The following is a 20,925-nucleotide window of genomic DNA, read 5'->3' on the forward strand; positions in this document are numbered from 1 at the left end:
TCTCTAGCCAAAGATCATGTTACGTATGGATATACATTCCCCTGGTCATCTCCCTTTGGAAGTGGAGTCGGTCATTCACTCGGGTTACGGATTGCGGGCAAAATGACATCTCGAGTGCAGACCAAACAGTTGTATCTTGGAGAGAATTTTTTTTTGTGCCAGTTGGACTCTGAATTCGCTATATGCTTCTAAAGCCACATGACCCAGGAACAACAAAACCCACGTGCCATCAGTGAAGGTATTCTGAAGCAAAGTAAGGATGACGATCTGTGTCTTGGGAGGACAATGCCGTGTTTCCTTGCTTACGGCATCCAGATACTATTTTGCTCTGTGCATTAGAAATGCAAAGTGTTGGTCAGGTTTGATTTGTCCATCCTGCATAACCATTTGCATGGGTACCCCAGAGATGCTCTCTGCTACTCGTTTGGACTCCTGAATAATGCTAGCCGGGGATGGCATTTGAGAATTGCCTTCTTAGGGTTTAATCAGCAGTTACAGTTGCCTTTATTTTATAGGGAGGAATAGATGCTGGTGCCATCGTAAGCATAAAGCACTGTAACCCATTGCAGTAATGGCAGCAGGAAGCATGACTATGTTCCGATGCTGCTTTCACCATAAAACATGGTGACTGTGGCGGTAACTCTTCATAGCCAGACAGAGCATATGGTGTGTCCCTTTCGGCATTAGCTGCAACGGGACATTTTTGGTGTATTAATATTTACCAGGGTGCTGTTCAGCAGCATATCAGCTCCCTTCCTTTTCGGCTCACACACATCACAGATGACGTATTGTCAACCACTCCATCAAACTGACGCTGCAGTCATGTGTCTTGTAGTGTCTTGGTAGACGTTGTCCTAGCTAAATATGCCAAGTGTCAGGACTTGGAGCACTTCCTTGGGAGACTACATCACAGTATTTCAGCTAGATTGGGTGTAATGAGGGCAGCATTTTTACTACAAATAAAGGTGGTGTCATTTTTTTTTTTAAAGTATCACATTCCACATTGTTATTTTTGTTCAGCCACAATGCACAGCTGCTGCTGGTGTGCTGCTATCAACACTAAACACTTAGCGTTTCTTCATAATATTATTTCTCTGGCAAAACCCTGAGGATGTCAGATTGTAAATAAATACCACTTTGTATAAAACATTTTTAAAACAAGAGATCTGAAAGGAGCACATTCATTGTTAAGCTCCACAAACAAAATCGACTCCTCTTTTCTCTGCCCAGTGTCCTGTTGCAACTTAAGAAACTTTCCAAATCATTAACTACAAATGAAAACAAAATATGTTGTATAGACATGACTCCTCTCCGCTCCACGATGCGTTATGTGGCATCCTGGCTGGATCCAGTGATGGGGGGGATACTGGGTGCGCAGCCAGTGTATGTGGAGTGGATGGGATATATAGGGGTATGTTGCCCTACAGGCTGAGGCTTCTGATTTACCCCTGGAGAATGAGTAAGATCTGATGGGATTTTCCTTCCGGCTGGGAAGGATGAGTGGGGACTTTTGGAGCCTCTGGCTCATTATAGTGGGGAATTCTGGGCTGCGTGTGGAGAGTAAGATGTGTTTATGTACTTGCCCACCTGCCTTGAACAATTCCAAGCCTTGATATCGATGTGGAGCCTTTTCCAAAAGGACTCTTGTTGAAATGTGACCCTGTCTGCAGGTTGTTGATACAGCCAATGTTTTGTGCTCAGCTGATTGTTTTATTCCTCCCCCCTTTGAATTCTGGGAAATGGAGGAGGTTGTCACGGCTTGGTTGTACGTTCCCTTTAGGGTCCTAACCAGGGTTAGTTCAGTCGCTCTCCCCTTCTATTTGTGTCTAGAAGGCTGGCAGTTCTCGTGGTCTGTTGCATACTGTTGTCCAGGTAGCATCTGTCCTCTTGAACTGTCTGAGGGGAGTTTGCTTGCTGTGCTACTGCTTGTTTCCCCTAGCATCAGTCAAGATACAAAATGTCAGTGAATGCTCTTTTGAAAAGGAAAGCTTGGGAATTTAGCTTCTTGCCGATCAAATGTGATCAGCGTTGATGCAGTTTTTCTACGTATATGAATTTCTCCAATCAAATTTCTCAGCTAAGATCATGGAGACTTTTCTCTAATGTTGTGTCGCCTTGATTCTTTGCACTTAAATATGCCTGCTTCACCTTTCACAGAATTGCATGGGCAACAATGAAACACTCAAGGCAAGCTATGGGTCTGCTCATGTTCCCATCAGAATCAAAGGCAAAATTCTCATTGACTTCAGTGTGAACAGGCTCAAACCACATATACTTAATATGTTGAGTTCACCTTTGTTTCATACATAACTTGCTCATTCCCAGCTATTGCTGGTGTCTGCTCTGCAGATATTTTGAGCACATGTGCGAAGGTTGTTTCAGGCGTGTGTCCTGGTCCATGCAGCTGTGAATAATGCTCTTGGGCATGGGTCAGTTAAAAAAAAAAAAAAAAAAAACCTGATTAAGCTAATTCCCGTGAGTGTGGTCATGAAAAAACTTGATGAAACTATGTGGTCAGAGCAGTGTGGGGGATATTGTTGGCACAATATACTCAGTAATCTGAGTACTTGTGTCTAAGAGGATTGATCCTGTTTTGATCAGGGGGTTGGACTAGATGATCTCCTGAGGTCCCTTCCAACCCTAATAATCTATCTATGATTCTACTATGAATATGGAGATGTCCTTAGAATGTTGCAGTAGTGTGGTGGGTTAGCTTTTAAAGATTGTTTTTCAATGAGCAGAGGAGGAAGGATGGTCTTGGGTTGATAGCACTGGACTGGGACTCTGGAGATTGGTGTTCAGTTCCTTACTCTGCCAGTGGGACCTTGGGCAAGTCACTTCACCTCTCAGTGCTCCAGTTTCCTATCTATAAAGTGGGGATGATAGTACCTTACTGCCTCACAGGCGTGCTGTGTGAATAGTCATTATTGCGTATAAGGTACTCCGATGCCTATTTGAACCCAGTTGTGTACCTTATGCTGTCCGAGTCAACAAAATTTAGGCCTGGATAGATCCAAACTTGCCCAAACTTTGGAGTGTTTGGATCCAATGCTCTGGTTGTAGAGGTTGGCCTGAGATGCCAAGTTTGGCTCCTAACATTGTCAAAGACCCACAAGGAGGCTTGGAACCAAGTTCCAGATTGGACCCATATCTGCTGAAAACTAACAGATGTTGCTCAGGCTATTGGCAGAAAAGAAGCAATAGATGGAATCTACAGACATCCATTCTGTGTGCTTGTAGCTAGACCTCTCTCTCAGGAGCTATTGGCCTCACCGCCCAGTGTATGCTTCACTGGCAGAGGGAGAATGGGGTTCTCATGGCTCATTTGTCTTAACTCCTTTTACCTATTTGGCGCTAGCTGTCACTGCTACGATAATGTCACCTGTTGATCTTGACAACTATAAAGATTGGATATATTTTTTTTCTGGCCAACCTGATACATTTCCAGGGTTGCTGGAGATTTTGCATGAGGCAGAAGCCTCCAACCCTGACTCAGGGATTCCAAGGACAGTCATTGGGCTTTTGTCTACACTAGGTTCTCCAGCCATTAAATTTTCCATTCTTTTTGTGTGCTTGGTTACAAATTAGCTGCCATGTCCCTCAACTATGTCAATAAAGAGCAGTTGAAAGATTTTGTTATTCACCTCTTACAGACTGTTCTCTGGGCTGCCCTAAGATGCTGCTGCACATAAGTCAATGGAAGTTGCACATGAAGATGTGAGGGCACAGTTTTAATCCTTGAGACTCCACCCCTTAGAGAATCCAAGGGATCTCACCCGCTTATTTCTTCTGGGGGGAAATTAAAATGAATGAAACAGAGTCAAAGAGAAGGCATCATTTCATGCTGCCTTGTGGAAAATGGAAAGGCGGTTACTTCACTTAGAAAACTTTTTTTTACAGCAACTTGATTTTTCCCTAAGAATGTTTAGTAGATTGCACTGACCTCCACCACACTAATGTAATAGCCGCTGTCCTGCTAGTGCTGAAGACCTACATCTTTAGCACACCCTCACTTTTCACCAAGCCCCCAAACAGGACATTTCTCTGTGCCTTGCTGGACTCTGGAGAATCGCCCTGTTTTAACCAGTGGTGGCCCTTCCCCTTAAAGCTCTGAATTTGAGACCAAGGTCCTTGAGCCAAAAAGGAGCCCATCAGCCTAGTTGAAGGGTTTACTGGGGGTTGTAGCCTGCATTTCACCCCCGGCCACTCACTCTTGTCCTTAGGTTGGTCACTGCAGTGTGGAGAACTCCAGAAGGCCTCCGTAATCTACTTCTAAAAATGTTCCAAACTAGGATTCCAGAAGATTTATTTTTAGTGGCTGGTCCATCTGCTTGGAACACCATTGCCTATCCTATCAATAATGTCTTTTAGAGCCCCAGTCACCCAGAACACTCCAGTCCTACAAAGCGTCATAGATTGATTATTTTCCCAATAGACCCACAAACCTAATTAGCTGAAAAATATTCTTGAAATTTAAAGATTTGATCATGATATTTCAGGAAAGACAGGGATCTGAGCTTTAGCTTCATTCAGGCATGTTATATACATTTTAGACCCTCCTCCCTCTCTAATGCGCACACAGCTGAAAGCTAAAATTCAGACTAGTTTCAAGGATGGCTGCTCTCTAACCTTACAGAGTGTTTGCCCCTGTTAAAAGTAATCGGAATTCAACAAAATGCCCAGCATCAGGGTGACAAAAATGCAAAATAAAATAAAATTCTTCTAACAGTCCAAAAGCTTTCTATTTCTAGAAGACGCTTCCTTTTATCAATCTCTTTCTCTCCCTGCCTACTCTCCAATTATTAAACCTTCCTTGTCTCCACCTGATTTAGGGGTGGCAGGTTGTTTAGCATCTTCTCTCTTGCCTGGAGGGAAGATGCTAAAAATACAGGGACCATTGTAAATTCTGTTCTGTGACAACCCTGGCTATTCCTCCCACCCCGCCAAAGCTCAAATGTGAGATGTAGCGTAGAATGCAAAATCTCAAAATGAGGGACACAAGAAAAACGGTTGGCTCTAGGCACCTTTAAAATGGTATGTGGTTCACTTCTGGATATCTACATTTCCTATATCCTTTACTTTCCTGCTACATATTGTTCACCATATAGAAAGTGCACAAACTTGGGTAAAATGGCGATAAATATAGATCTAAAATAAAGTCTGTGTGAGCGGTATGCTCCTAGGCGGCCAGGAAGAAGCATGTCAAGACGCACCTTGTCTGCAGTAGAGTTGTTTCATACAGTTTCCTACCAGTAGTGCCCACCACTGGCAATACTGGTGTAGACTAGCCAGTAACTGTATTTTCTAATCTTGGTCAGCGCTGGTCTAGAGGACAGGATGGCTACGAAGTCAGTGGCCATCTGCAGTGTTGCCTCCACCAAGTGTTCAAAAATAATGAATCAGGCCTCTGAAAATCAGGAGCTTTTTTTAAAAAATTAGTTTGTGGATCTTTTTATTTGCCTTCCGATATGAGGGCCTCTGTGAGTCCCATTTTCAACCTTTACTCTAGAGCCACAAGGGCTAGAAACTTATGGTTTTTTAAAGGAAAACAGAGATTCTCATGTAATTGACTTCAGGAGCTGGGCTTTAAGAAAATTCCAAATGACAAGAGTTGGCAACTCTGTCTGCTCCAGAGCTTCCACCTTTGCCAGGTCCTTTGAATCTGCGCTGGTGAGAGCAGCAGTTTGAATTCTTAGACAAGACATCCAGGCTACCCTGGGCATGGCTGGGCTGACCTGGGAACACAGTTTGCAAATACTTTTTCCTTTTGGAAGTCACCTTTATATAGCTATTTCTCTTAACAAGTCAACAGTCCTGGACTTTCACAGGCCTGTCTGGACCAAGGACATGGATTTTGAGCAATCGACCGAATACTGCTTTTTGTTCCAACGCTTAAACGCATGGCATTTCAGCTGCAGAATCACTAGTTCTTAAGCCTTTGACAACTAGAGAGTGAGAGTTTTCAGAGAAGACCATTTGTGGTAAACCTATGAGCTGTCTCTTTAAATAATAAAAAAAAAAAAAAACCCTTTGCGAGGCTGTGGAGAGAAAGTGCTAGAACTGTGCATGATCATGACTAGAAAGCAGGATCCCTGAGTGGTCACTGAGTCTTCCCAGCACAAGATCGGGAAGCTGGTCTCTTCAAGCCTGCAATGTTTTTAGGCAGAATGATCCTTCTTCAGAGCAGCTAGCAAACAAAAAAGATCAAATTAAGGAGAAAGCAAATCTTGAAAGGGAATGAGGCAAAATCTTGCTCCTGTGTTAAAAGGGAACGGCATCCTCCTGGCTAGACATGGAAATCACATTTTTAAAGGGATTATTTGGTTGCAGCGCTTTAAGCAAACCTTTCTGAAGAGTCTGATTGATCTGCATTGCTTTGTGCTTTTGCTTCGTTTTTTTGCACATATGTAATTCTGGAGGTTAAAAAAAATAATAATTCTGCCAGGGATTCAGAAGGCATCCCACTAGCGATCAGCTGACATTCTTAACTGAAGGCTGCAATGTGTTGCTTATTCATTTTGTACTGTGGGAGCTGCAGGGGCTAGCAGAGAGCTAAACTATGCATTTCAAACAGCAGTGCTTGTGCAGAAAGAGGGGTGAGAAAGAGGCAGCCGGCGAGGAAAGAGCACAGCTGGACTTTCTCCTTGTTTTTATCCATTTCTGCAGGATCATGTATTTATAAGGGATGAGGTGGGCCACAGGGATCACAGGCCTGAGCCGCGGCCTACCCAGTCAGTCCAGAATCAGGCCCTCCACTACCGGAACCGAGAGCGCTTTGCCACAATCAAATCAGCATCTTTGGTAAGCGAACACCCCCACCCCCTCTCTTCTTCCTCTGTCTCTTTGGTTGGGAAGAGGATTAAGAATTTTCTTCTCATCCATATTTTTTTTTTGTTGGCATAGCAACTAGATATTGCACAGAAAGGGGTGTGTGTGTGTGTGTGTGTGCGTGTGTGTGTGAGAGAGAGAGAGAGAGAGAGAAATGTAAAAAAAATCCATTCTGGGTGTGTTTCCAGCCTATGTAAAATCAAACACATTTATGAGTGAAGTTGATTTCCTCTGATTTTTTTTCTATATTGCATCTCTCTCTCTTTTGTTAGTGGTGACTACTAATAAGAGACTAATCAGTGTGCATGCATATATATTTATTTGCACGTGTATAGGTAATAGATTTTGGTTTTAAACAAAAAAAAATCAGTGTTGATGTATTTGATCATTTTTAAAATGAGACAGTTACCTCCCAGGGATGAATTGCTGGCTATATGTGGCTCATTGATTTATTTATTTCAAGCTATAGTATTTACTGCATTTTTTCCCCATTCAAATCCATGAAACATTGCCTGGCTCCAGTAAATGAGGGTTTACAGCAGCCTGTGGGCTCACACAGAGAGGAGAAGGGGTTGGTAGGATCAGGCAGCATTTGTACTATTGCAAATGTGATCGGTGTAGATGGCTTTGTAGTAGCAAAAGGGGTGTGTGCTGGAAGAGTTAGTTTTCCTGCCTCCTCCACCATCTCTCTGTGTGTCTCATACACACAGCTGAAACCAGCAGCAGTGGGGGGAGAGATGGCATAAGCAAGAAACGGGGTCCTAAACTGAAAATAATTGAAATATTAATTATTTCAGCTGGACTGACATTAGGGGTCACATGGGTAGGAAGATTTACAAAGTGTCCAGTGTCTGGCCATTGCATTTGCTGCCTATTATGACATCATCGCAGGCCAACCCAGAAATTACAATGGGTAACCCTCCCCCTTTCTGTTTTAGTGTGTAGCTGAATGATTCCCCCCTCCCCCATCACCACCATTTGCTGATTCCCCTTCACACCCCAGCCTGTGCCTGTGTGTTAACCTTAGGTTAAAGCCTGTGTAGTGGGGATATTAATATTGTTTGTGCTGCTGAAACCTAAAATGAAGCAGTGGAATTCAGACTACTTCCATTCCTGTTGGCCTGCATCTAGGGCAGCGAGTTTCTTTTCCCAGGTGTACTTCTGAGTAACACACGCTCTGATGGTCGTCCCCTCCACCCCCCCAATTCAAAGGGTGACCTAGAAACCTGCGCATTAGAAGTCCTCGTACCAGCATTCCTGACACAGCAGGGACCTCAGGTAGCCTACACCCTTTCTCCGATATTCCCGTGTTGGGGACTGTCTTTGTAGACTGTACAGTGCCAAGCAATGGTCTGCACTGAACAAGTAGGATAGCTTCTTTCCAGTCAAGTTGGAGTCGGGGGGGACAAATGATAAACTACTCAAAATGTCATGGGACAAGCCAAAAAAAAACCCCATATGTATTCTGGCATCTTGCTGGCTGATACGTTTTACCCGCCGTGGAAGGCTCCTCGCTACCTTAACCCCATCACCAGAGGGCATAATTCCTGATCTCTTTCACCTTGTAATTCTCCAGGGGTTCTATTCCTTCACCTTAATACTTCAATTAATTCTGCTATCAACAAGTTATCCCAGGCGATGGAGGAGTTTTGAGAGCCATCTGCCAGGCAGTAGAGGGTGCTCATGTGATGATGAAATGCATTGTCCAGACATCCCCCTGAACTCCTCTGCTCAGGGCAGCTGATGTCCCAAGGTCACTCCGAAACCCCACTTCATGGCAGCCTCCTCTGGGGCTGATACTCTGTGCACTGGGGCTCTGGGATACTTGGATTTGCTAAAGCTTCTCTTCCTACGTGACCAAATCACCGTATAGTTAAAGGGGTTGTGAGGCTAAGTAGGGAACTTTCTTTTTTCCTGTCATTTCCACGGGGCACGTTCCTGAGGCAAAGTACATTTGGGGTCATGCGGGGCTGGTTTGGAGTTCAGGTGAGTGCAGCGGTGCATGCGCACCATGGTATCTCCTGGCAAGAGTGAATAGGAGACTGATGATAATATCCACTGGTTAAATCCATTCAGTATATCATCCAGCACCACTCTCTTCTTGGGTGAAGCATGGGATTTCCTTTCCTCCATACGTCTCCATCCTTCTGCTTCCAGTGTCTGTATCCGTGAACACCTCCCTGTCCTTTCTTATGCCAGGAATGAAATGAAATGACAGGAAAGCAACATACAATAGCAGCTCATGTGGAGGTTTTGTTGTTCCTCCCTTATCCGAATACAAAGAAAAAGATTAAAACTGTTTTCCCCATAAAAACCCGTCCCGGGTAGAGGAGATGTAGTTGCATGTGTGGGTATTACAATCTTTTGTGTAGGTTTTATTTCACTTTATAATGGGAATACTTATTTTCTTTCAGTTCAGTTCAGTGGCTTTTCCCCCCTTTGATTCAAAGACCTCATATATATATATATAATAAACCTGTTTTGTGGTTCTATGCCACTACAGTTGCAGTTAATTATTCTGTGGAGGGGGGAGGATTCATAGCCCATCCTCACTCCAATCTGTTTTAGGGTGAGCGTACAGAGGGAAAGCTCAGAATTGCCCGAAGAGGGTTGGTTACTTAGTGAGCATCACATGGGAGATTTCTAGCATCCCTGCAACCAGCCATTCAGATCTCAATGGTTCTTCATTCTTCTAGTTGATTTTCACTCTGTTGCTTCCATAAGGTATCTTAAGTGAGGTGCTGTCTTCTCTACATGGACGTTAGATCCCATGGCATTGGCACCTTCTAAAATAAGAGCAGGTTTGATTGCTCCACCCACCCCAGACCGCTCCCCATTGCTATCCATCAGTTGCTTTCTCTGGGTTCTGCCCCCCAACCCCTGAAGAGTTGTACAGTTGTGAGAGAAATAATGACTATTTCATAAAGGCCATGGACTGCTCTGATGCTGTTAGTAGTGATCTCTTGGGATGAAAACCTCTGTGGAAACATGCATTGTTTTGTTGGGGTGAAAAATCATCTTCCTATGAGATTCCCTCAAACCCCCCCCAGCCTGAGAGATGGACAGCACTGTAGATAGAATGCATTCTGCACTGGGGAGGGAAGTGGGTGTATTGCGGAATAGCTGTCCCAGCTGGTTGAAATCAGGAACAATATCTGTGATCTCTGAACCTGCAGGTTCTCCCTGGTCTGAACTTGCTGTAGTGCAGGCTCTCAGAGGAGATGGGTGTCTCTAAAAAGGCACTGTCCATTTGAAATGTCATCCATAGCCAACCCGTAGTTAAAAGTGATTTCAAGTAGCTCCCCTACCCCTGAGCCCCATGATAAATGTTATGGTTATACAGTCACACTTTCCCGTTGATTTTAAATGTGTTTTTCTGCCCTGTTTCTGCATGAGAGCACCACCCAAACAATAGGGAAACTGACTGACTTTACAGGAGAAGCAGTGAAATGGACGACCCACAAAGTGCTGCTAGAGGCACAAAGGAAACAAGCTGTGAAAACAGAAATATTTTTTTCTCTAATCTCTTTCAGAGACTGTGACTTTAGGTATTTTTTGTAACAACAGTAGGTAAAAATTATTCAGGCAAGAGTGTGATTGTTAACTTGGTGTGTCTTTTAAGGCCAATTTTAGTCCTCTTCTGGAGCGGAAGTTCTCAGATTTGTTCATAGTGTGGGCTACTGTTAACATGAGCTGCCTTCTTTCTCATTGTTTATGATTCAGACCATTTGCAATTCCGTCACATCCCTGTGGCAACAGGGACCATCACTTACGTGGGACAGTAAGGAGAAAGCATTCCATGGGCTTTTTGTTGATTTTAATGCAATATAGGAGGCGTCAGCCTTGTGTACCCTGCCACTTCTCCACAGATCGTGAAGCACATGTTTTGCAGATCACCAATGGTCCACAGGCCACAATTCAAGAACCTTCGCTCCGGAGCTTGGAAAATCCCAGTTTCCCTCACCTGGAAAGAATGCAGGACATGCTGCATCTTGATCACAAATGCCAGGCAGCATCTACCCTGAAAAGGAAGTTTGTCAAATCCATGCATTTAGAGACAGGATGGGGTAACAGTATTATCTGAATTTATTTATGGCTTGACCCCTTTTTCTGAGGACCCACACTTCTGGATGCCTGTCTTCATAGTTGTTCACTTAATCGGGGTTTTCGAGACGATGGCCTCTGGTGCTTAAAATCCTAGAGAGTTAGCGGCAGAAGCAATGTGGATTCAACTGAAGGCTGCCTTATTCTGGTTGGAATCAAAATGCAGACAAGGGAATCTTGTATTCTCACTCTGGGACCTTAAACTCCTTAGGCATCTGGTACATGAAGGCAGTGATCTATGGGGTCTGACCACTGAAATAACATCAGGCCAGTTGGACTCCAAATACAGACATATATATTTGAATTAATATACTGTTTTCTGGGTCTGTTGAAAATATGGCATTGATGTGTCTTTCTCTTGACAGAATCACCTGACTGCCCAAAAAGTCTTCAGTTGATACTGTCCCCCTCTTCTAGTGTCTTCTCATTCATAGTCCTTTTTTTCATTGTAAGAGACTGGGCATGTTTTCTTGAAACACCCCACCCTGGTAGCAGGGGCTGATATTTCTGGGAAATGGTTATGTGGATTCTGGTTGCTCATCTCACCTGGATATGAGAGGTGGGCATGGCTCTTTGGGGAGAGGATATGGTGTGCGGGCTGAGTAGTGTGTAGGGAGGAATCCAAGTAATAGCGAGGGCTGGGGAGGAGGTTTGAGCTAAACTTTCTTACTGTTAATGTCTGTTAATAAAACCAAATCTCAGGGAGGATGAGTCTGGATTCTGCATAATGTGTAGAGTGGCTGGGAACAGGCTGGAAAAGACACCTGGTTACACATCCCTGAACCATACGAAAGATAGGGGACAAATAAGTCTTGGTAAAAGCTGTTGTATTTTATTCAGCCATTCAGTTCTGTAGCTGTCCTGACAACTGTTGTATGTTCATTTCAACACAGAGCTTTAACAACATCTCGTCTGGTTGGCCCTAAAGTCTTCTGACATTTTCTGATCATCTGGGAAATACTTTTGCAGTGAACAAATCAGTCTTCTTCCCTTATCGGTTATAATCTGTAGGAGTGTGTTGTTCATAAAGCACTTGAATGTCCTTGTATAGTTAAGGGTGCCATTAACATGTTGTCATAGTGCTTCCTCGCTGTTCTTATGATTTTGTGTCGTTAACATCTGACTGACCTTCACCCCCATCGTATCCATTTGAAGACTGTCACTCGTCTTGCCATAGTTGGTTTCGCTTCCTGCTGCTGGTGTACAAGTATATGATCAGTCTAGTTAACTTCAGAGTAATGTCCTTCGACCCTTGGGGTAAAGAGGAGACGTTTGTTTCTCTGGCACATGTTTGGCTTTAACAGGTTGGCTTTAACACAGCCACAGGTTGTCCCTGGGAACAGAGCCTGATTTAGACAGAAAATGGATGGTCTAGGTGGATACATTCCTCTGAATTAAATCCATGTTTCATTTTTTTCCTGCAATGCTAGTGGTGGCCCATTTTGTGCCATAAATTCCAGTGTTCTTATCAAGAGTTATTCTGGGCCTTTGACTTCAATTTTACTGATGGTTCATTGTTACGTCCTGCTCGCTGTTCTTGGTCCACAACACGGTGAAGGCCTTTCAGCCCTCCACCCAGATCTGCTTTTCAGAGCCCGCTTCAGAACAAAGAACTCTTCAGCCCTGGGAAACGGTTTGGCTGGAATGAATTTGAGCATGCAGCCACCATGGTTTCACTCTACAGAGGCAGTACTGCTGTTCCCAATGGCGTCTCAGCTGTCTTGTCAAACTTGAACCGTTTTGTTGATTTAGATGGTTTTGTTGATCGCTGCTTCTTGCCAGCTAGTTGTCTTAAAATGCTGGACTGGCCAATGAGTGTTTAATAACCAAAAGCACCTGTTTTTCTTCCTTTATTAAAATTCAAGCCCTCCAACGGCCCTTGATGCATCCCATCCTAAGTCAGTGCTCAGCTGTTACTTCGTAACACCTTCTAGCGGCTGTGATGATGCAGTACCTTCCACTACTTTTTCTGTGGATGCTGTGGTCACCACTTAACTACCCACAGAGAAATTCAAAAAGAGCCTGGGGTCCCTCAAACTGCAGAGAAAGTTGCCACTGTGCATGAGAATAAGGGCTGTTTTGTTTTATAAAGTTTCCACAGTCTCTGTCAAAGATCTGAGCACCATTTGCTTCTTGCTCGATCTGTGGAGCAAGTGTGGCGTGCAGGCCTGGAGGGCTACGGTCTCTGATCCCATGCGCCATCCATGCCAGGCCCAGCGTTCACACCCAGCCACTACCTGTGAATAGCAGCAGATAGTGAGATGGTGGTTTTGGTAGGCAAACCTACGGTCATATCTTTTTACCAAGAAGAAGATGGTTGCGGTCTGTCTGACAGTGCTCTCCTTTGAACGGGGAGCACTGCAATTGGTATTTTCTTCTTAAAATTCCTGGCATAACTGAGGCTCTTACCTCTCCTTCACATGCCTGCACTTAGAGCATGGAAATCTGTGCACCCTCTGAGTTTGTTTCGGCTGAACAGTGTTTGTAATCTGCTTAGCCCGTATGATCCACCTTGTTAATACTGTTCAGTTATGGAACAGTGCGCCCTTGTGTTTGAAAACACTGGGTCCAATGGGCGGGATGGCTCTTTAAGGAGCGTGTGGTACCCAGCGCCTTGCTTCTGTGTGTGCCACTCGTGGGAACCTGAGGGCAGGGAGATCTGCCTCTGTGTGTGGATTGTCAGTAGAATAAAAACAGGAACACGGCTTCCGCATCCACTGGAAGCAGAAAATAACACTGGCAAGCACATTTTGACGATCATTCCGGAGCAACCCATAAGGAAGAATGTAAGGCTGTTGCAGTCGCTGGGGGGCGGGGATAAAAATCAAGGGCTGGAGAATCCTTATGGGATGGAAATCAGGTATAACATATCAGGTGCAGATAGAGATGCAGGGTTTCCACCATGATCTTTAGTGAAAGGAGGGTGGGGGCCAGCACCCAGCAGTCTCAAGGTGAACCTGCAAAGTGGGGGCGATTTAATAATGCAAAGTGCTGAGCGGGTGTGTTCTGGTGTTTCTCCAGGTTAGATTGCGGGGAAGGGAAGGGACTGTGGGGGGTAGACGATGAAAGTGAGCCGCCCTCCAGAGCTTTGGGAGGAAGCCTGGAATGAGGAAATGAGCATTTAATAAGGGATAGAAGTGGAGCCAAAGCAAAGGAGTTTTGATTCTCCCCCCATGTCGTGACCATTTTATGAACCCTGCCCGAGAGGGACTCTGTAGGTCTGAGAGCTGCCTTTGTTTCCAAGTGCTCTGTGGGGTTCCCTAACCTGATCAGCGAGCTGCCTGCCTCTCTTCTGCGTAAATGATTGGGCATTTCCTGCAAGAAACATGGCATGTTCTGTTACTGGACATGCCATGAAACCCCTTAATAATGTGGAAAGATCTGGCTGCGCATCCCAGGCAAGAGGCGTTCCTGGCCTGTATGATTACTCGATGTTGAGCCGTTTGTGACATTAGACAGTAGCTGCCTCTATAAAAACCTGGAGCAGTGTTCCCGGGGAGTTCATTTGTGAGTGCTGGGACTTTGCTTAGCAGGTAAGTAGCTGTGAAGGGGAGACTTGCCTGCAAAGGGAGCCTCTAATGACTTTTTTTCCTTTTTCAATGACATCAGGTTACAAGACAGATCCATGAGCATGAGCAGGAGAACGAGTTGCGGGAACAGATGTCAGGTTATAAGCGGATGCGGCGCCAGCACCAGAAGCAGCTGATCGCCCTGGAGAACAAGTTGAAGGCCGAGATGGACGAGCACCGCCTCAAGCTGCAGAAGGAGGTGGAGACCCATGCCAACAACTCGTCCATTGAGCTGGAGAAGCTGGCCAAGAAGCAAGTGGCTATCATGGAGAAGGAGGTCAGTAATTATATGAATTACATAGCTGGGCCGGGTGACTGAACAGGAAAGCACTGCAAGTGATCTCCAGGGAAAGACTGTTCAACCATCTCTAAAACATGTATTTTGGGAGCTGCAAGTGGCGACTGTCTGAGGGTGCTTTGGTAGCTTGTTTTACCCAAACCAGCTGGATCTCAGTCTAGTTCTTAATGGACAGGTGTCCCCAAGCACCAGTTGACAGTGACTAGTAACACTGCTGACTGAACTGCCCTCATAGCCCTAGACGTGATGGTTCTAGATCATGGGGTGAAACATGTCAATTGGTAGGGTAAAGAAGTTTGCACTCTCCTAGCCTTGAGACTGAACAATTTCACATTTGGTTTTGGTGGAGGAGAAACAGGAAGAAATTCCTAAATGTTATGTGGGTGGTAAAATTTTTACAATTAAACTTTCATGTGGTTGAATACGGACAGGCTAGGACCTTGCACCGCAGGGTTTGAGAGTGACCGAATGCACAATTACAGGTTGCTTGGCGATACACTTGGTGCACTCACTCTCTCTCTCTCACTCTCTCAGGCAAAGGCGACTGCAGCAGATGAGAAGAAATTCCAGCAACAGATTTTGGCTCAGCAGAAGAAAGACCTGGCGACCTTTTTAGAAAGTCAGAAGAAGCAGTACAAGCTTTGCAAGGAAAAGATTAAAGAGGTAAGAACTGCCACATTTCAAAGAGGTTTGGAGCAAGTACAGTCCAAGTTTTGCTTTTGATAAATTTGGGCCTGCCCAGTGGTGTAATGCCCATTACCACATGGCGATCCAAATTCAGATCCTAACTCCTCGGGCCTTCAGGAACTGGGAGAGCCTGGTGTCGTTCCAGAGTGATTTACTAATATTCTCAGTAGCATCAGCCGGCTACAGGAAGGTGAATCTCCACAAAGCAGGATCTTTGAAACTGAAAGTCATAGGGAAAAGGAGAGGTCCTGGAGAATTCCCACCAGCATCCCTCATAGAGCACTAACTTGCTCATTAGCTTTATTTAAACCATTTGTAAGGCATCTGCCAATAGTCATCAGCGTGCACAGCAATTACCAGTACAAAATCAAAATAAATAAATGGCCTGCCTGTATATCCAACCAGTCCCACCCCAAACCGCATGCATAAAGGCAGGCATCACACCGGTCAAAGGGACTAGTTAGCATAAAGTGCAGGGAGAAAAAGGATAGCAAACGAGAAGCAGGAGAAAAGCCTCATTAAGGGTGTGAATCAGCAAAGCACTTGAGTATGTGCTTAAGGCCCATTGGAGGCCATGAAACTTAAGCATGTACTTAAGTACTTTGCTGAAACTGTGCTTAAGAAAATACGACAAGGATAAGTCTGCAGAAATGGAGGTTTTTGCCTCAGTGCTCCAAAGGCGACCAGCAGGACTGCTGTCCTCTGAGCATTCCCGTCCAAAGAGCCTGGCCTGACATAGTCCTGCTTCCAGCCTCAACTTGTTAATGCGCTCTAAGGTGCAATGGTTTATCTGTGATGAGCTGACTGACACAAGGAGTCTCCAGAACCGCGTCCCACCTTGCGTGCTAACGCTAAACAACGTCAAGTCAGCTGCCCAGGTATTGACTAATTTATGGGGGGCGGGGGTTGCCTACTCCTGATCAGAAAATAAACCAACTGCATCCCTACCCCCAGGAAGGGGAAATGCCTGAGAGACCCCTGGTGTCATTCTATATCCATATGCCCTTGAAGCTGGGGCCAGCACACGCTGCAGCCTGGGCTGAGGGCCCATTTGATACCACTGTAATGTTTCTCGTTAAATGATGGGGTATTGCCACAAGGACTGTTTTGCCATTCCCCATCTCGTAACAGAGCTGAGCACGTCACGCTCCTTGTTACCTCGGGGGGGTCCGTGCCCAGACAGTGACTCTAGTCAGCCCTCAGGGGTGTCGGAGAACAAGCAGGCTAGCCTGCCTCCATCCCATCTAGCCGACCTGCATTGAGCTGTAACGCTTGGCTGAAATTTAAACAAACAAAACCTTCCCCAAATACCCTGTTTTTCCAGGGGTGCTACACCATTAAATCGGTGGAAACTCTTCAAAAAAAAAAAGTGTATTGTGAAAGAGTGGTTGCCCGAGAACTGCAGCTCAGATAGCGTTTAATGCAAGTACCCGAACTGTCCAGACTGCGCTGTTCTGCCTGGCAAGTGTGTTTTAGTACATGACATAAAGTGCATTTACATGGCACCTTGCGGTTGGGAATCAAAAGCACTTTACAAACCTTTCCTTTATTAAACTTGCTGCCAGAAACCTTACGCATGTGGGTGGGGGGATAGATAAATATATTACCTTCATTTTGCAGCTGAGGAAACTGAGACATAGAAGGGTTAAATGACTTGACTTACCCAGGGTCACAGGACAGATCAGTAGCAGAGCTGGGAATTGAACCCAGGAGTCACTGTTCCTGGAGGGCTCTCTAGCAATCCCTTTTGATGCCATCACATTGTGTTCTTATCGTTGCTCTCTATAACCCCAGAGATGTTTGCCCTGCCAATAATTTTAGTTCAGCTAGAGAGGTGGTGGTCTGGGGACCCATCCGGATCCTGTAAAGCCCGTAGTTCCATTCTTGCCATATGTCACAGAGCTGTGTAATAAATTTGTGCTTGAGAAACTGGCCAAAGGGTCTCCAAGCAAGCTGGACTGGCAGTGACTTGGGAACCAGTCCAGCTGTAGTTCCCAAATGAACGCAGCGGCTCTCAACGTAGTGCCCAAGGACTGTTTCACATGTGACGGGATACTTGGTAGCATTTAAAACTGTGATTAGTAATACCTATGGTGCTGTTTGGGCCCAGAGTGAGGGAAAGGGAGGAGGGATTGCTCAGTGGTTTGAGCATTTGGCCTGCTAAACCCAGGGTTGTGAGTTCAATCCTTGAGGGGGCCACTAAGGGATCTGGGGCAAAAATCATTACTTGGTCTTGCTAGTGAAGGCAGGGGGCTGGACTCGATGACTTCCAGTTCTAGGAGATAGGTATATCTCCAATTAGTATTTATTATTATTATTTATTATAAAGCCAAACTGGATTGGGGAGCATTTCACTACATATCTTAGAGGGTTTTTTTTAAATCATTTAAGATGTTGTTACTGCCAGCCCTTGGTGGCTTTAAAGAACTATCCAGGCTGCAGGTGCTGGTTCAGACGGAACAAAGGAAGCCAGGTGTCAATTCGTCAGTACAAGGAACATGGCCTTCCAGTAGGGTGTGCTTCACTATTAGCTCAGCACGGGTTTCACTTCTGTACTTTATAAACTGGTTCAGGTAGTCAGAATGTCCTTCTGCTGTCATCCTTAGCACAAGCATCATATAAAAGCCAGGTGGTGTCATTATCAAAGAATCCTAAACAGAACTGCCTTGATCGTGAACTCGGGTGTTGGTGGCTAAGTAGCTAGAGCACAGAATTGGAATCCAAGCTTTTCTGGCTTCTGTTCGCGGCTTTAACAGAGACTTGCTTATGCAGGCTTTGGGCAAGTCATATGTCCCTAGATCCTCAGGTGTAAAATGGAATTCAGTGGTGGTGTGAGGGGTAGTGTCTTTAACACACTTTGAGAGCCTAGGCTGAGGTGCTTACAGGAGCACAATGTGTTCTTGTTACTACAACTATTGTTAAGTAGGTAAAGGGTAGTGCATAGTCATGTGAATGTACCACTGTCATCTGGCTCCAGAGGGCTCATATGGGCATCACCTAGATAGACTGGTTGGTCCTAAGAAGCGACTCATTTCTTGATAATTTATTCGTGTGTGCACACGCCCAGGAGATGAATGAGGACCACAGCACACCGAAAAAAGAGAAGCAAGAGCGAATCTCCAAACACAAAGAGAATCTGCAGCACACGCAGGCCGAAGAGGAGGCCCATCTACTCAGCCACCAGAGGCTCTACTACGACAAAAACTGCCGCTTCTTCAGGCGAAAAACCATGATTAAGAGGCACGAGATGGAGCAGCAGAACATTCGGGAGGTACGTCCCTCTTTAATATTTGGCGCTATTTAACCTCTCACTCGCTGGACGGTTTGATTAGTTTGTTCTTAGCTGTGGTGTTCAGGGCTGTAAGGCAGAGGTTCAGGAACCGGGGGCTGTGGCTGACGGGTGATTCGTGGAGTTCTTGCTGTTTCCCTGGTACTGGCTCTTTTCTCGCTTCTAATTGCTAAATTGCATAAAGAGCTAAAAATACATGTAACGTTCTGGCTGTTAATTTTCCAAGTAAGTAACTTCTGTAGTGGCAACAAGGCTTCTCTTGCTGGTATGGGCAGCTCCAAGGGAAGACACTGAGTTTGGTAGTCAGGCTCCCTTGAGTGGAAGACGTCTACTTGGTCTCCTTGGCATGGGATTTGTTGGGTGACCCCACTGGGCTTCTCTGGCAGGAGACCCGAGAGAGGCAGCTGCCATGTGTGCCAACCTCGTCCAGGGTATCCCTGGGAGACGTCTGTGGTACTCTCACAAGAGCAGTAGCACAGTTGAGTGTTCATCATGTGACCAGAGTTGGTTACGAACAGTCAAATGGCTAGAAGTAGATGTTACCCCCATAAACTGCATTAAAAGAATATTAAAGCTGCAAAGTCAAGCACTCAGAAGTTAGAAATGGAAGTATTAAGGTTGCCTGTACAACCTTAATGTAACCCCCTCGTGCGTATGCAGTATGATGTTATGTGATCATGTCATTCAAAACTGTTTATTCCACAGGACCACTGCCTCATTCAGTGCACAGGATGGACCTGCTCTCGGATTAATCAGTATTATGTGGTAAAGGAGGATGTTGAGTCTATCTCTGCCTCTGCCAGAGAGTTCCTATGTGATACTGGGCACAGGTCGCTTACACCCAACGTTCCATAGGTGGTCATTAACTGTGTGTTCCTCATTTACTGGGTGCCTGACTTGAGACCCGAGGGTCTGATTTGCAGACGCGTGGAGCACTCACAGCTGCAACGGAAATGAACGGGAGCTGTGCTTAGAACATAAGAAGTGCGATATAATGCAAAGCACTTCAAAAAATCAGGTCCTGGACATCTCCGAATGCGCACCTAAAATTAGTGGATGCTTCAGTTCCCCATCTGTAAAACAGAGATAGTACCAACTCCTTCTCTCCCAGGGATTTTGTGAAGGTTGATTAATGTTTGTGAAGCACTTGTTTGAGCATTGTAGAAAAGCCCATGAGGAAATTAAAAATTCTGCCTTCCGAGCAGGGACTGAATAGTGTGGTGTAAATAAGGCCTGGGACCACACATTGAACAACCAGAGGACAGACTCATTAAGTGAGCACCATCCATCCTGTGCACCGAGAAGGGCAAGGGTCCTATGGAAAAATAGTATGTCCTCATCTAATTAAAGACTGTATCATAATGCAAATGCGGGCAGAATTAAGGTTGCACAAGCATTTCCTAGCTTTTGACTGCCTGACTTTGTAATCCTGATGTTCTTGTAACATAGTATTTTTTGCGTGAGATTTCCTAGGGTTTTAAAAAAGCAAACTGAAAAAACAAATTCCATCGTGTGTCGTCATATTGACGTGGATCATCAGCAGAGTTGGAACATGTAGATGCACAGCACAGACTCTGCCACCTGACTAATAGAGTAACTGATAGCAGTAGTGGGTTGTCATTCTCTGTGGACTGGCACTAGTGGGGAACGGGACAATTTGCCAGAGGGTTTCACAAGTATTTGCTGGCAGCAGAATCGTGAGACATGAAACACTTCAGCCCAGCTAGCTAAAGGTTGACTATAAGTAACTGAAAACACGTTCTTATAATAGGAAGCGTCAGGCAGTCACATGGAGGTTGGCAGACAGAGAGAGAGAAATCTGTATCTACACAGGTACACATGCAGGCCAAGATTTTCATCAGTGACTAGTAATTTTGGGTGCCTTGATTGTTGGGTGTCCCACAGGAGCTGCCTTAAAAGCAGCTTGATCTTCAGAAGGAAAGTGCTTAGACCCTTGTGAAAATCAGGCCCCTTTGTGGGACACCCAGAATCAGGACTTGTTTTTGAAAAGCTTGGCCATTACCTTTGAACAGAAAAGTAACGTCCGTTATCAGTGAGGTTTCCGTTCCATGGCAAGAGCAAAGGAATACGTGTAAACTGGGGCGTCTCCTTTCATTTTGGACTGGCTGGCACGGGAACTCAGAATTGCG

The 20,925-nt window shown here is 45.2% G+C and overlaps 1 protein-coding gene across 3 annotated transcripts in view; it reads left to right on the forward strand.

The window, feature by feature from the left end:
- Positions 1-20,925, forward strand: part of TAOK3 (TAO kinase 3) — a 143,794-nt gene that overhangs the window by 112,264 nt on the left and 10,605 nt on the right. For all 3 annotated transcript variants that reach the window (XM_039504738.1, XM_039504739.1, XM_039504740.1), the window contains exons 14-17: positions 6,667-6,801; positions 14,542-14,778; positions 15,334-15,462; positions 18,554-18,757. In XM_039504738.1, coding sequence (XP_039360672.1) covers positions 6,667-6,801; positions 14,542-14,778; positions 15,334-15,462; positions 18,554-18,757 — 705 coding nt within the window. The remainder of the gene's footprint in view (positions 1-6,666; positions 6,802-14,541; positions 14,779-15,333; positions 15,463-18,553; positions 18,758-20,925) is intronic.

The sequence above is a fragment of the Mauremys reevesii genome, linkage group 18 (genome assembly GCF_016161935.1).
Source record: "Mauremys reevesii isolate NIE-2019 linkage group 18, ASM1616193v1, whole genome shotgun sequence".
Classification (NCBI taxonomy): Eukaryota; Metazoa; Chordata; order Testudines; family Geoemydidae; genus Mauremys; species Mauremys reevesii.